The sequence below is a fragment of the Rattus norvegicus genome, chromosome 13, assembly GCF_036323735.1.
Source record: "Rattus norvegicus strain BN/NHsdMcwi chromosome 13, GRCr8, whole genome shotgun sequence".
NCBI classification, from domain to species: domain Eukaryota; kingdom Metazoa; phylum Chordata; class Mammalia; order Rodentia; family Muridae; genus Rattus; species Rattus norvegicus.
Window position 1 is genome coordinate 57,908,189 of NC_086031.1, and position 15,477 is coordinate 57,923,665.

A 15,477-nucleotide genomic window follows, 5' to 3' on the forward strand; every position below is an offset into this window, starting at 1 on the left:
ACTTTCAGAAATCTGATAAAACCCAATATCAAAGAAGCAAGCTATAGTTCTCAGGAACAATATAAACAGCAGTTGACTCTATTATGATAATTTGTTGTTCTTTTATTTGTAAATTACCGAACAGTTGTTAGAAAGAACTCAAGAACTCTATACTAGTAATTCAAATAGATGTAAAAGTTAAATTTCTTTCACAAGCTTTGAATCTGCAAAGCTCAAGGGTCACCTGACTTGAGGCTCTCTGAGCAGACAGAAAATAATGTTCAGAAGGTAAAACAGTTCATGAGAGCAGATCACACAATCTTTTCCATCTCAGACTTTACTTTGCCTTCTAACAGGTTCTAAACTTGTTCTATATTTACATATAAAGTTAATAAATCAAAGCACTTGTCAATCATCAGTTATTATGTTGGCATCAGATAATGTTCAAAGCAAGGAATTACAGAATACATCTCATAACTTTAAGATTTTAAATTGATTAAAAAAAACCACTACAATAAAGCATGTGTGAGTATACTTTAGAATCATAATTACCTATCCAATGTTTCCCAGAAACGTAAGAAAACTGGTCTATCCAAATGACGTTTATGATAGCTGAGTTCTAATACTGTTACATCCCATTTTTGAACATTTGGATCTAGACGAACTTCATCATACTTGAGATGGAAGGCTTTAACTATGTAGAGAACAGGAGGGAAAACAGCATTCTTATTAAAACTTTTGTCAAAATTATGGAGATATTTATCAAAAGAAAATATATATTAACACAATTACTAAAAGAAACAAAACTTCCTATCTTTCTACTACCAACTGAAGCTACGCTAGCATTGAAACCAGTGATCTCTGAAATAGCCAAAATGGTATGTCCTTGTGAAATTACTAGGGGAATGAAACTAACAAGATCTTTGTCATCATGACACAGGTTCAGGTAATCCAGGAAGAAGGAACCTTAATTGAAAAATCCATCGGACTGGCCCAGGACAAGTCTGTGGGAATATTTTCTTAACGACTGATGTGAGGAAACCCAGTCCAGTGTGCATAGTGCTATCCCTAGGCAGGCAAGAAGCAGCTTTCCTCCATGGTTCCTACCTCTGCTCAGCTCAGTTTCCGCCTCTCAATCATGAAATGCAATCAGAACATAGAAGTCAAATAAACCCTTTCCTCCTCCACTGTCTTTTGGTCATGGTGTTTTGTCATAGCAATAAAAAGCAAACTAATACAATTTCGTTTTTAAAAAAAGATAGAGAAAAAGAAAAATTTGGTGATAAAAATAGCTAAAACCTGTTAAGTACAGTACTGACATATAAGGTGAAATATTCTGTGGTAAGAGTACAACAGTGACCAACATAAACTCTCCATCCTCACAGAAAACATATTCTAGTAGCTACTAAATATGCAATATCCAAACAGTGGAAGTGGGTGTACTGGTGTTTTTGTTTTTCTTGACATAACATCTCATTTATGTAGCCCAAAATCACCCCCAATTCACAGCACTCTTCCTACCTCAGTTTCTCAAATGCCAGGAATACAGGCATGAGACACCATGCCTAGCTCACACACTGGCTTGTGACATTAATAATTAAACAAGGCTCAGTTCTTCAAAGGAAATTAAAATGAACAGATGGAAAGGACAATATTATTTTAAACCTATTTCCTTAAAAAATTACTATATGCAAATTTAATTAAAATTCATTAAGAGATTCTGTGCCACATATTGGAAAAACCCAATTTCAAATGTGTCATGTAAACAATTTTTGAGCATTTTTAAAATTATGAAATTATTACATTAAATATAAAATAACATTTTAAAATACTTGTCAACCTGCTTATTACATTTTTTGTTTTTCTAATCTGTCTACTGTTTTGCTCTAAATTGCTGCTTAAACTACATATGAAGGGGCTGCTGAGATGGCTCAGTCAGTTCAGTGCTTGCCCCAAGAGCCCACACATTCAGATAAAAATTCAGGCCTAGTGCTTTGCACCTCTAGCCCCAAAGCTGGGGGACAGAGAAAGTCAGATCCCTGAAGCTTACTGGCCAGCCAGTCTAACCAAAATGATGAACTAAAGATTGGTTCAATGGCAAACCTTGTCTCAGAAAATGAAGTGGGACTGGTATGACGGCTCAGAGGTAGTTCCTGCACAGGCCTAACAACTGAGTTTGATCCTCAGAACCCTTGGTGAAAGCAGACAACCTCTTCTCTCCTCTCTAGGAGAAGCTGTGGGACTTCATGAGGCAAAGACTTTGTGGGACCATAAACACATACCAATTCTTTGTACATATAAAATATACAACGCTCCCAACACACATACACACAATTTAAACAAAACAACCCAAATCACAACAACAAACAACATGAAAGTAAAGAGTAAACTACCTGACACCAAATATCTGGCATCTACCTATAAGCTCATTTGCATGTACATGTGTATACTCACCTGAACACATACATATAATTCCAGTAAATACACCCTAATTTACCTAAATCTCTTTAATAATTAATAATTTTCTGTTATTTACTTTTGACTTACACAAAACAAAATAAGGTTTTCTTTATCAAACAGATTTTTATTATAGGTACCAATACAAAGCAAATAAGCCAGCATATTACCATAAAATATATTTGTGACTCAGGAAAGCCAAAGTTTCCTAAGCTTCAAGTAAAAACAAAGGAAGTTATATAGTGACATAATGAATAAAAAAAAAAGCTTCATATGGATCAAAATAACACATCTTTAGGGGAATTTAAAAATTCTGCCAACATTTTCAGCACAGAGCAAAATGTTCTTCCTTTTGAAGAACAGATACAATAACAGCCAGATTATGACGATGAGATAGAGTTCTTTAAAATGTAATAGTAACCAGCAAAAATTTGAAGAAACTATCATAAAAATATCTTGAGGAATGGGGCTGCAGAGATGGCAAAGGGGTCAAGAACACTGGCTACTCATCTACAGGACCTGGCTTTTATTCCCAGTACCAAAATGACGACTCATAAAATCTCTACACTCTACCTCCAGACAATCCATTGGCCTCTTCTGGCTGCCAAGGGCAGAAAGCATACATTGGTTCACATACACAAACATATGCAAAATACCGATATACATGAAAAAAATTAAAACTTTTTAAAATCTTGAGAACACAATGTTTGTCTTAGAATGCAAAAGTCAAGAATTCAATCCCAGCATTCCAAAAAAAGAGGGGGGAAAAGAATTTTATCAAAAAATGTGTGCAACTACTCAGCTACTCAAAATGTAAAATATGTCAAGTAATAAATTAAAATTCACTGTACTTTTGAAACATTTTATTTGAAAACTATATAACTCAATTTATAAATGTCTGCTATCCCGCTGAATTTTGATTGTATCCTAATTATGCAATATTAAGTTACTCTTTACTACAGTCCATGAAAATGTTCCCCAAACTCTCAGGTTTCGCTTATGTTACAAAACTAATTAAATTGCCTACTTTGTGATTTATGATGTGGAAAAGGGTAGAGCTGATAAAACCTGAAAAAAGCACTGTGATACATAAATTTTCAACTTGAAGCAAACTACAATCACCCCAGAAGAGTCTTAATGAGGGATTGTCTCCACTGTGTTGGCATGTAAGCATGTCTGTGGAAGACTATTCTTAAGGTAACTGATGTCAAGAGCCAGTCCAGTAAGGAAAACACCATTCCCTAGCCAGTAGGTCCTAAACTGTCTAAGAGTAGAAAATCTGTAGTGAGCACAAGTAAGCAAGCAAGTTGAGCATGAATGCATTCATTTCACTCTACTTTTGACTGTGATATGATATGGCTAGTTAAATGAAGGTTCTGCCATGACCTCCCTACAATGATGAACTGTAACCTGAAATTATAAGCTTAAAAAAAAAACACCACATATCTCCCTTCTAAGCTGCTTTTTAAAAATTTATTTTATTTCTGCAACAAAAATGACACTAGAAGAAGCACTAGGAGTAAAAGACAATATAGTACTAAGTTTCTGGCTTAGGAAGATCATTGAAAAAACTACACTAGGGATAAAAAGTTTAGGTGAAAGAGTAAGACAATTTTTGGTGTCATTTGTAACAAACTGTCATATGCCAATAGAGTATTACCAAGTATTTATCAGGCAGTAAGTCAGATGATCCCACAATGTTGAGTTAAGAGACAAAATTTTACTGGGGTATTGGGGGGGGGGGTGTTGAGATAAAAACTGAAAATGTGAGCCTAAAGTGACTTACAGGAAAACCAAGGCTACACAAAGAATCTTACCTTGAAAAACCGAAAATAAAAGAAAAAAAATGAATGAATAAATAATAAAAAAAACTAAAAATCTAAGATTTCCTTAGAAGGGTATTCAGAATTTAAGGAGAAATGAGAATTTAAAATTATGGCTAACAGCCACAAAAAAAAAAACTATAAATAAATAAATAAATAAATAAATAAATAAATAAATAAATCAGACAAACCCCTCAAGATCAAATGAAGCCCAGGACTTGACAACAAGAATTTTAAAAAGTAAGGAATGAGTCAACAGTCTAGACTTCTGATAGGAGGTCAAGACTATCCAGTACTGGGAGATGGGGAAAAACAACTTTAGTGAAATAGCCACACTAGAGTGGTTTAAGGCTTGAGCACAGGATTCATAAAGATAACTGTTTCAAAGACTAGTTGCAACAGTGTGAGCTCAGGTCCATGGTTCGGTTTTGTGATTCCTTTAAATATGGAAGAATATTTCTATACTGCCAGAAAGAAGCCAAGATGAAAGCAGCAATGCAGAGAGAGTAAGGTGTGGAGAAAATCACTGATCACTGCTAAGTTCTCTACATTCTTATCCACCTTGCAAAAACAGTAATTTCAACAACTGAAGTATATGCATTAAGTTTCTAAGAAAATTCAGTCTTTATGACTTGAAGTTAACCTAATCATTTTTAAACAATAGTCCACAAGGCAAGTATTATTAAAAAAAATAAAAACAAGTACTTGTATTAACATTTTCATTAAATTTCTATTCCCTCTATATTTCTACTGTGATATTTCTATAACTGTAAATATCATGTAATAACTAAATTTTATATAGGTTGACTTTGACTTAAAAAGTCTAGGACATTTATCAGCTAATCCATCTAGGATGGTTACCGAGATTGGCCTTTCCTCTTCATTCAGTTCTCTCAGCTCAAGTGTTTTGTCTTTTGAGAATCCTTAATAGTGCTTATTTCTTGGGAACTTCTAATTTTTATGTCTGTATTAGATAATGTGCCTGGCAACAATGCAGTTACCACAGTAGGAGAAGCCCTTTATACATTCATTCACCTGTGTGCTTTCATCATAAAAGAATGCTAGACACACACAGACTTTCAGTGAATACCCTATGAATGAATGATTTTTATATATATTAAATCTCCTGCTGAGCAAACATTTGTGTACATTGATACATACTAAATGTAGTCTACTAGGTGGAAAGAGTATTCCAACTATTATTTAGTTGTTTTGGGGTGGCTATATGATACACTGCTAAGTATTTTAGGTTATATACACCAATAATATTTCAATATGCCTGTACTTTTTTTTCCTTTCAGATTATAACCAGATTTATATAATTTAGACTGTATAAATTAATGATTTTCATTGTGATATTACTATAATTGCATATATCACATAGCAACCAAATTTTATATAAACTGGCTTTTGCTGTGAAAATCATTAACATTGGCAATATGTCACTCATTTTTATATACAACCACAAAGAAAATATTAATCAACAAAGGGCTTTAAAAATATAGGTGGTTAAAGGTTAGCACAGAATGTTACTTAATGGCCATACAGTCATATGCAGGGTAACTTACATGTGACTTTTTCTCTTAAAAATAAATTCTATATTAAATAAGCAAAAAATACATGGAGAATCTTACTTTTTGCAAATATGTCAACTGGTGATCCATCAGGTAGAAGCCATGGCCAACCTTTGAACTGCCAAGCAGGACCTTGTACAAAAACAGCTACGACTCGATCCCTACCAGCACAAAGGAGGAAGTGGGGGAGAGAAGAACACTTCAAACTCAAGCTTTAGCCACTGCAACTCCTTAAAAAGGCTCTCATAAGTACTCATATGACAGTCTTCTTGGTATGACAAAGATAATTAAGTTGACTTTTTAGTATGCTTTATGATATAAACCTTAGTGACTCCTAGGCTGCCCACACACTTAAGCACCTCACTCCTACCTAAGTCTTCTGGAAATAGTTGCAAGCACAATAGTTTCAGGCTCTCTTTGTAATCTTTTTTCTTGCCCTAAGTAAACAATGTACTTACAGATTAGAGTAAGGATCAGTGGATTAAGTGAACAAGATCGTTTTTAAACGGAAGTTATTGGAAATTTAAATACATATTAAGCGTTTAAATTCAATTAAAACACTAAATTATAGGAACTCTCTAGCCATTTTATGAAAATCCAAGACTTATTTTCTTATCTTAGGGTTGCTTAGGAAAAAATTTGAGTATAAGAAAATCTCAACTTTTCTAATTTTTCCAAGTTCTAGATAACTACCATTTACCCTAAATGTTAGTTTGGTTTTTAAGGCAACTCTTTTTCAGCTATACAAACTAGTTTCCCTAGAAAGAATAAATCTCTTTTAGCTCCTCATCTTTCATTATTTTACACAGTACTTAATTACCTTAAGTAGTTTAAGCATACAAAAATCTGGAACAAAACAATGATGGCTACTTACCATTAGTACCATTTACTAAAGTAATTTACTATGTGAGGATGCTGTTTTAAGCACACTACAAATAATTATATTGACACATTTCAATTTCAAAACACTCTGTGGAGGTAAATACTACTCGAGCCCATTTTTCGAGCCCATTTTCAGATGAGGAGACAGAATACATGAGTATGTTACGGGAACATCCATTAAAGAGAAGGCACAGGAAGAGATGGAAGAAAAGGAAAGGAGGAATGAAAATAATGATTAACCTTGGACACTCGTAAGAAAGGTTCCATTTACTATGGAAATAGGTTACCCTTTTGAAAAGGTATTCAGAAAGCTCAAAAATCTTCATACCTCACATTAACAATCACAGTCTCAGACAAAAGTTCTAAACATCTAACAAAGCAATTAACCAGCTGTTCAAGGCGAGTGTGGAATTAATGGCAATAATCAGTGTCCAGAAAGCTGAAACAAAAGGACTGCTGTGAGTTCAAGCCTAAATCAGAGTGAGGTCAAACACACGTGTGTGCGTGCAGGTGTGCGTGCTTGCATGCGCTCACGCATCCAAAGTCACTGGGGAAAAAAAAAAAACAGCAAACTTAAAATTCTTACTCTTTTCGAAGTTTCTGAGTTTTCTGAATTAAACAATAATATTTCCTTCTGTGCGATATATACCTGAACTTTCAAAAACATCTTCAATAATACAATACACTACTAAATAAATTAAATGTGATTTATGCCCTGTAATAATTGTGAGAGTAAGATATTACTAGAATGTCAGCATTACAGATATCCAAAATAGATCTTCACACATGGATTAATAAATTTTCCAAGATAATCTCTTTTTAAAATCCATTGTATATAGTCTGATACTTGTTTATATCATTTAAAAAAATTGGCAGAAAACATGACCGACCATGTAAAGGTGCTTGCTACCAAGCCAAGACACATATGGCAGGAGAAAAGCAACGCCTGCAAGTTGTCCTTTGATCTCTGCAATCATACCATATCATACACATACATGCAACATAAACACTCAGAACCATTTAGAAACAGCATGAATGCAGAGAACGGGGTGAGAAATGAGAGCGGAAGGAAGGAGTGTCTCACCAGTCTTGAGGCATAAGCTTCAGAGGCTGGTCTACTACTCTGTAAGGGACTGTGACACTAATTGCTGTGCCCCCAGGTTGCATCTGGTCTTTTCTTCTCTGTATTAGTGTTTCATTTTCTCGTTGACATCCCTGTTTCTTCTTTTCATCTGATGGGACAAATCTTTGAACAAGCAGAGAAAAATACACAATATAATGAACTAGGAAAATATATTTTCAAATAATTTTTGAAATTTTAATATTTTAAACTAAAATGTTTGCTTTTATGTGTAAATCTTAATAGTTGGAGAGTATAGATCTTTATTTTGTATACCAAAAAGAATCGAGATTTCATGTGTGCCCCATGTATGTGTATAAACCACTGCCCTATGTATGTTATAAACAATTAGTAGTCATTAGTGAGCACTCAGAAGTTGTAACACTAACTTGATTTATCAACTGCTATTAGAAGACATAACGACAAAACAAAAATTTGTTTGAAAGGAAGATGATTGTGTGGATGGGTAGGACTGGTCACTGGTGATTCAACTTATCTGAAATTTCGTTGAGACGCCTGAAATTTTTTTACATTTTGTTTCAGAAAAATTAGAAAAATGACATCAAACTTCTATGTGCACTTTTAAGACTTGAGAGTAGAAAAAAATGAGCATATACCAAATACATTCTAAAAAATACCACATACACATAATCATATAGTAGTATTTTTAACTCTATGTAGTTCGAGTTTTCTACTATATCTTCCCAGAAGATAAACATTAAGAGATATTACCATTCTAGAACCTGATAATGTTTTACAAGCTGTAATGGGCTAGCATGTTAACTGTTACCTTGACTAAATTTAGAACTCTATGAAAGTATTCCTTTGGATGTGTCTATAAGAGGAATTCAGAAAGGTTGAACTAAAGAATGGACACCAATGTCCCAAACTCTGAAGCACAAGACTGAATAAATAGGAAAATTAAGCAGAACACCAGCATTTAGTTCTCCCTGCTTCCTGACTTCAGATACAATGTCAGTCTCTGCTGCCATGGCTTTCTACCATGACAGACTATACCCTCTACTGAGAGTCAAAACGAGGCCAAGCTGCCTTTGTATTATGTCAGAGCACTGCCAAAACTAAGTAAGCATTTACAAATGCTCTGATTTTTAAAATGAAAATAATTCAAACATATGATCTATTTTTCATGGCTTACGCCCTCCAATTACACTAGGAAATACAATCCCTGGGCTCACTGAATATGTACTTCTTTTTCCCATGTTTCAATATTGTTTATTTATCCATCAATGAACCAGTGGCATAAAATAGAGAAGGCAATGCCAGTAATTTGACAGAGCTTTTAAAAAAAAAAAATGGCAATTTCTCTTTAACTGTATTTGTGGCCCATTTAGGTGAGCACTTATCTATTACTCAATTAGTTAATTAATTTCGTGGTGTGTGTGTGTGTGTGTGTGTGTGTGTGTGTGTGTGTGTGCGTGCACACGCACACATTGGGATGCATTTTCTATTTACAATGATGATGTAATATTTCCAAAAATGCTGCTTTTGCTCAAGTGTGGCCATTGCTCTGAGAAGCTAAAACAGCCTGTAGAGGGAGGGCCATGAAATGGTTCATCAGAAAGCACCTGCTACCAAGCCTGGCCCACACAGCGAAAGGAGCATGTGCTTCTGAAGGGTAGGAAGGGTGAAAGAAGGTAAAGGGCAAAAATAGATTATGGATGTCTATAATGGGTAGGGTTCCTTGAAATTTTCCATAAAATAATGCAAATTTTGAGGTCATCAAAGGTTTTAGTGCTTAATGCTAGTAAAGGAACAGAACCATTTAAGCTGACATGATTTCATATCCATTTAACATTTGCTAATCACTTGCTACTGGTACATTATTGATTATTTTTAGTTAATCACACTTATATGGAAAATGCCAAATTTAATAGCAGCATTTTAGATGAATTATTATTTTAAAATGTATTTATATAACTCAATTTATATAACAAATATAAAATTGCTTTTATATAATGCTGGAAACAATTCTAAACAAAAAGGAACTGATGAAGGCATCTAGTATATCTGCATGTGCAAGTGTAACACATTATCTTAAATGTTAGAAAACACACACACACACACACACACACAAAGCTGAGTCGCTGTACTCTTGAACTCGTATTTTAGATGCACAAAACGAAGTTCTTTCCACCAAGATACTTTGCATGCCTAGATCCAAGCAGTTTCCTTACAGGTCCTTACAGAACAAGTTTTACTCTCTACATTTATATATCTTTGGAGTTTCTTTGTGCAAGATTTCCTCTTAGAACTCTAACTTCGGGGAATCCCATGGCCAAAACAACACTTTCTATCCACGCACTCTAAATAACCATGTAGTCCCATCATTCTTCTCTCAAACATGCTGACAGAGAACACGTTTCTGAATATTAGCTTCATTTTGTTAGGGGTATTAAAAGTTAGGATGCAAAAGATTAAGCTGAATTTGAGCTTCTAAGAGAAAAGGATCCTTAGTTTTATATAAAACCAAACAGAATTTATGCCAATTTGAACTATGGGCTTCAGCCAGTACTATAATTGTGTCAAGGAGGTTTCAATTATGCATTAATTGCATGGTGAAGCCTCCAGCTGATTCAGTCGGTAGGGGAGACGTCAACTGCAATGAGTCATTAAACAATGAGGAAAATGTTTGAATTTGGAAGGAAAAAAATGGGCACAATCTAACCTAAAAGTGCAGTACATTTAATTGTATGCTTCTCTCTAGTAAGGTTAATAAGAAAATGAAAGTTAACATTTGTTATCTCTTCAAATTATGAATATTAGCCATATCAAGACGAATATAACATAAAAATTAGTTAGAAGGAATTTTAAAAATAACCAATCCAAAATTACAAAGAGTTTAAAAACAAAAAACAAAAACGCCAAGAGCAAGTACAAAACAGTCTCACACGAACTTACCATCTACACCTTAAACAAGGAATTTAAAAGTTAAGATAAATACATGTTACTCTTGGACTCATAACACACACACACACACACACACACACACACACACACACACACACACACACACACACACACACTCCTCTGTCCAATGCTGAATTTAAGGTCATCTCTATTTTCCCTATTTTTTCCACTATGTTCCATACCGCCCCCTTTTTCTTCATTTATATAATACAATAGTTTAAATTGAAACAGTGTATCTAGAATATTAGTTACAGAATATAACAAAGTCAGGTCACTGAGGAATCCAAAATTTAGTTGAAAATCTAGAAATACAAGAACAGATCTAAAGAAAACAGAAGCAGGTGCTATTTTCACAGACTATCAAAGATGGAAAAACCAATATATCTTTGATAGTCTGTATCTTTGATTCCTCAGTGACCTGACCTTGTTATATTCTGTAGTTAATACTATCAAAGATGGAAAAACTGTATTTGCACATTAGAAGGTGAAAAAGGTGAGGAGCCCCACATGGTCTTGTCCCATGATTTCTCCTGATTGGGTTAAACTAGATATATTCTATATCATTTCAAGATCACAAGATTGTAGAAAACAATAAATTTCAACTATTTTTCATTTAATAAACATTAAGAACCACATCTTCACTTATAGCACATAATATATGAGAACATAATATATGTTCTGTAGGCAAGGTGTTCAGTGGTTGATAACTAATGGGTTTAATTTGATCCTGATTCTATCAGGATGTCACTCGTGTTTGTATTTTTCAGTGTATTAACAATATAGAATAACAACAGGAAATTGAAAATGACTTTTTACATTAATTGCTAGAAGAATTTTATCACTTGCAAGTAATGACTCCTGACAAATTACCACTGCTATCTTGTAAGCTTCCAGAGAAGGTTGGACTTTCGATTTATATGTTGTGTTAGTTGCTTCTTGAATAAACAAACCAATATATACAACAACCTTTCCAAATAAGTTATTACTAAAATTTAACCTCTTAATTTAGACACCAAACAGTATTGGTCAAAAAAAGATTTTTCTATTGTTGATGTACTACAAAATGAAGACTCTATTTATGGCTAAAGTGGAAAATATTTAATGACATATTTTGCATTTTTTTCCTCAAGCACAGTTCAAATAAGAAATATACACATTCTTTAACCAATTAACGTACTAATCACAGTATGTATAAAACACATTAAATATAAAATATATGCTTACAAACTTCCAGTTCCAACCACACAGTATATCTTACAGGATACAGTCCTCTTACTGTCAGCAGCTAGAAAAGCTAGATCAAATATAAATAAACAAAACAGTGACAACCAATTAAGTGCATGAATGTTGCCAGAAAAAGGCACTTTATCAGTGGGTTAGATTTTACCATTTACACAAAGGAGCACAACCAGAATCTCAGAATAAACAATGGCAGGACTAAGTAGGCAAAAAACTGTTTGCACTCAAATGGCAAGGAAATTCAGCTATGTTGGCCTTACTCTGTAGTTGAGGTATAATTTGTCAGCCAAGAGCTGACCCTAACATCACTATGAATTTAAATTTATATTTACCCTAATGAATCAAAAATTCTTAAGTGATTTAATTTAGGTAGTATCAGAATATCTAAAAAGCAAATACAGATTGACACACACACACACAGACAGACAGACAGTCACACACCCACGCATACACGCACATGCGTAACAGAAGAACATGTGTTTAGTCTGGAATCTCTTAAAGCCATGTTCAGGTTCATGAGGTGTTTGTTTTGAAGACTCGTATTTCTGGGTAAGAGAGCAAACTATAACTTTTGCCGCCATGTGACCTCTTACAAATAGTCAATACAAAAAAAGAATATATTCTAGTCCAGCTTAAAAGTGCCTTTAAAAGATGACAGTGATCTGAAAAGAAGCTGAGCCTTAGTTCTAGCAGAGGAGGACAAACAGAAACCCCCATCTGAAAGGAAGCTGAGTGGAAGTAGTACCTTAGCAATCCTAACCTAAGGAGAGGTCCGAGCCCTCACAAGCTTCATATCTGGTTATGAGACAGTGATTCCTCTTCAGGACATGCCAGCATTGGGGAGGAACCTCATTTTGCTACTCTGCATCATTCACAGTAGTAGCTAGGCACCAACGAGAGGAACTCTATTATTTAAAACTGAGCAAACATTGTATATAAGCAAAACGGACAGGGAACCAGGAGTCAGGGAGCCTAAATATAACATGCTACAAGACTCAGAGCCAGACCTAGGAAGCAACTGTGATAAGGGAGGAATATGATCTCACAACCTAAAAAGTGGAGAAGAAAAGACTGGGTCCAGGCAGTTAAAGGCCTAACTGCCCTTGGAGGCTGGAAACCAACCTTATCAACTAAGAATGATCCTATGCCCCAGACCCTGAGCCACCTTGAGAGCAGCAGGCAGATCAACCTCTGGTATTACCTACCTATCTAGCCTTCACTGCAACATAGCCCAGGATCTCAGAAGTACACCCCTCCCCCAAATGAGCTAATACTTAAGAATTCTAGAACGAGGACTCAGAATCTGCCTATACAGAGCTCAGTACTCTGGTTGCTTCCCACTACTCCAACCCATTTAGGAGGCATCCTCCGTGTAGAGTACTAGCAAACCCTGAGAGTACGCTTTGAGGACTTTCAAACTGGCCCAGCACACAGATCATAAAGCTAAGTTAAGTATGGCTAAAAGAGGACCCTGTTACACAAAGAAGGTAAGCTACTCAAGTAAAGACAGATTTAGCAGACATTGCAATAATACAGGTTTTACAACAGCATAAACCACAGGAAAGTGGTTTTTCTGTATTTTAATTCCTTCCTATACGTTTAAAACTCCTGACATTTTTCAGTATTCCCCTTCCTACATTTATCTAATTTTGATTGTACATTCTCATTTGGAGAAATCTTTTGGGTGTTGTTTTTAATTTTTAAATAATCTGTTTTTAAAGAAAAATTTAAAGATTTGTGTGCATATGTTTGCCAACACATATGTATGTGCACCGCATATGTGGTGGTTTAATAATTAACCATACTTGGTGTAGTGGCTATTCCTGGTTGTCAACTTGACTATATCTGGAATGAACTACAATCCAGAATTTGAAGGCTCACCTTTGATCCTGATCTTGAGGCAAAGTGGCTATGAATCCCAGGAAACTAAGGCAAAGAGATCTCCAAGTTCAAGGCCACCTGGGACAAGCCAAGTCCCAGACCCAGGTGTGGTAGTACACACCTTTAATCTGGGACACACCTCTGCTGGAGACTTACATAAGGACATTGGAAGAAAGAAGAGTCTCTCTTTTTTGTCTGCCTGCCTGCTTGCCTACCTCGTGGGACAGAGCCACTGCTAGATCCTTGGACTTCCATTCACAGCTGCTGCTGATCATCGTTGGAAAAATTGGAAAATTGGACTACAGACTGTAAGTCATCAACCAATTCTCTTACTATATAGAGACTACCCATAAGTTCTATGACTCTAGAGAATCCTGACTAAGACACTTGGTCAAAACAGAATAATGACATATTCATATGAAAATTCATAATAAAATCCTTTACTCTACGTGCTAAATAAAATATTTTGTATATATAATTACCAGGTACCCAATGCAATTATATCATGTGCAATTTCCATTTAATAATAAAGAACAAAACTATAAACTGGTTTCCAGTCAGTGATTACAGCACTCCTCTTAATCATCTCAAACACGATATTTTGAGTTCTTATATATGAAACACTGTGAAAGAAAAAAATGTCCTAAAGTTCCGTGTCTCTTAGCCATGTTTTATGGAATGTGCCAAGGCCCAGCCTCAGGGTGAGGAGGGTTATGAGAAAAGTGGGTGATGGGAGTGGCACTGATATCAGTGCTGACTGATAATGACTCAGTCAGTAGTAGGTGCAGGCTGTCACTTAAAGTGCTCTCTCTTTGCCTAAGATTTGTCATCATTCTTCCTTCTTTCTTTTTCCTTCTTCTTCTCATTCTTTTTCCTTCTCATTTTTCCTTCTTTCTTCTGACCAGAGAGCCTGATTTTATTTACTAAAGCTACACTGCCATCAAGGTTTTGACCTTTGTTAATCATTTCTTAGAAATTCTTTTTTTTTTTTTTTTTTTTTTGGTTCTTTTTTTTCGGAGCTGGGGACCGAACCCAGGGCCTTGCGCTTCCTAGGCAAGCGCTCTGCCACTGAGCTAAATCCCCAGGCCCAGAAATTCTTAAATTTACACAAATTCTAAGAATCCTGGATCAATAGTTCCAACCCTGCTTCCTTAAAACAGAAACTAAACAGAAAGCAAAAGCACGTTTCCTCAGAGCTTTTACACAGCTGCTCTTCACAGGTATCTGGGCACAGCTCTTGCAGTTTCCCAGTACAGCAGACAACAGTCTTTAGGAACTTTTCATTTAAGAACAGAAATGTGCTGGGGATTTAGCTCAGTGGTAGAGCGCTTACCTAGGAAGCGCAAGGCCCTGGGTTCGGTCCCCAGCTCCGAAAAAAAAAAGAACCAAAAAAAAAAAAAAAAAAAAAAAAAAAAGAACAGAAATGTGACAGACTACTAAGGTTAAAATAATTTCTTACAAGGTTTTAAAATCTATGCAAGTAAAGCAGCTACCTCTCTTCCATATCTCTCTAGGCATTGTCATCTCCGTTCCTTCAACTAGTGAGGAGGACGAAGAACTAACTTTTTATATACTTATACATCATCTTTTAATA

General features: G+C 35.1%; 1 protein-coding gene across 3 annotated transcripts in view; it reads right to left on the reverse strand.

Annotated features, from left to right (window-relative positions):
• Window positions 1-15,477, reverse strand: part of Cdc73 (cell division cycle 73) — a 102,108-nt gene that overhangs the window by 10,265 nt on the left and 76,366 nt on the right. For 2 of the 3 annotated variants that reach the window (XM_063272314.1, NM_001024769.1), the window contains 3 exon segments: window positions 7,800-7,961; window positions 5,894-5,994; window positions 532-673 (listed from right to left, as the gene is read on the reverse strand). In XM_063272314.1, the coding sequence (XP_063128384.1) occupies window positions 532-673; window positions 5,894-5,994; window positions 7,800-7,961 (405 nt within the window). 3 annotated transcript variants of the gene reach the window in all.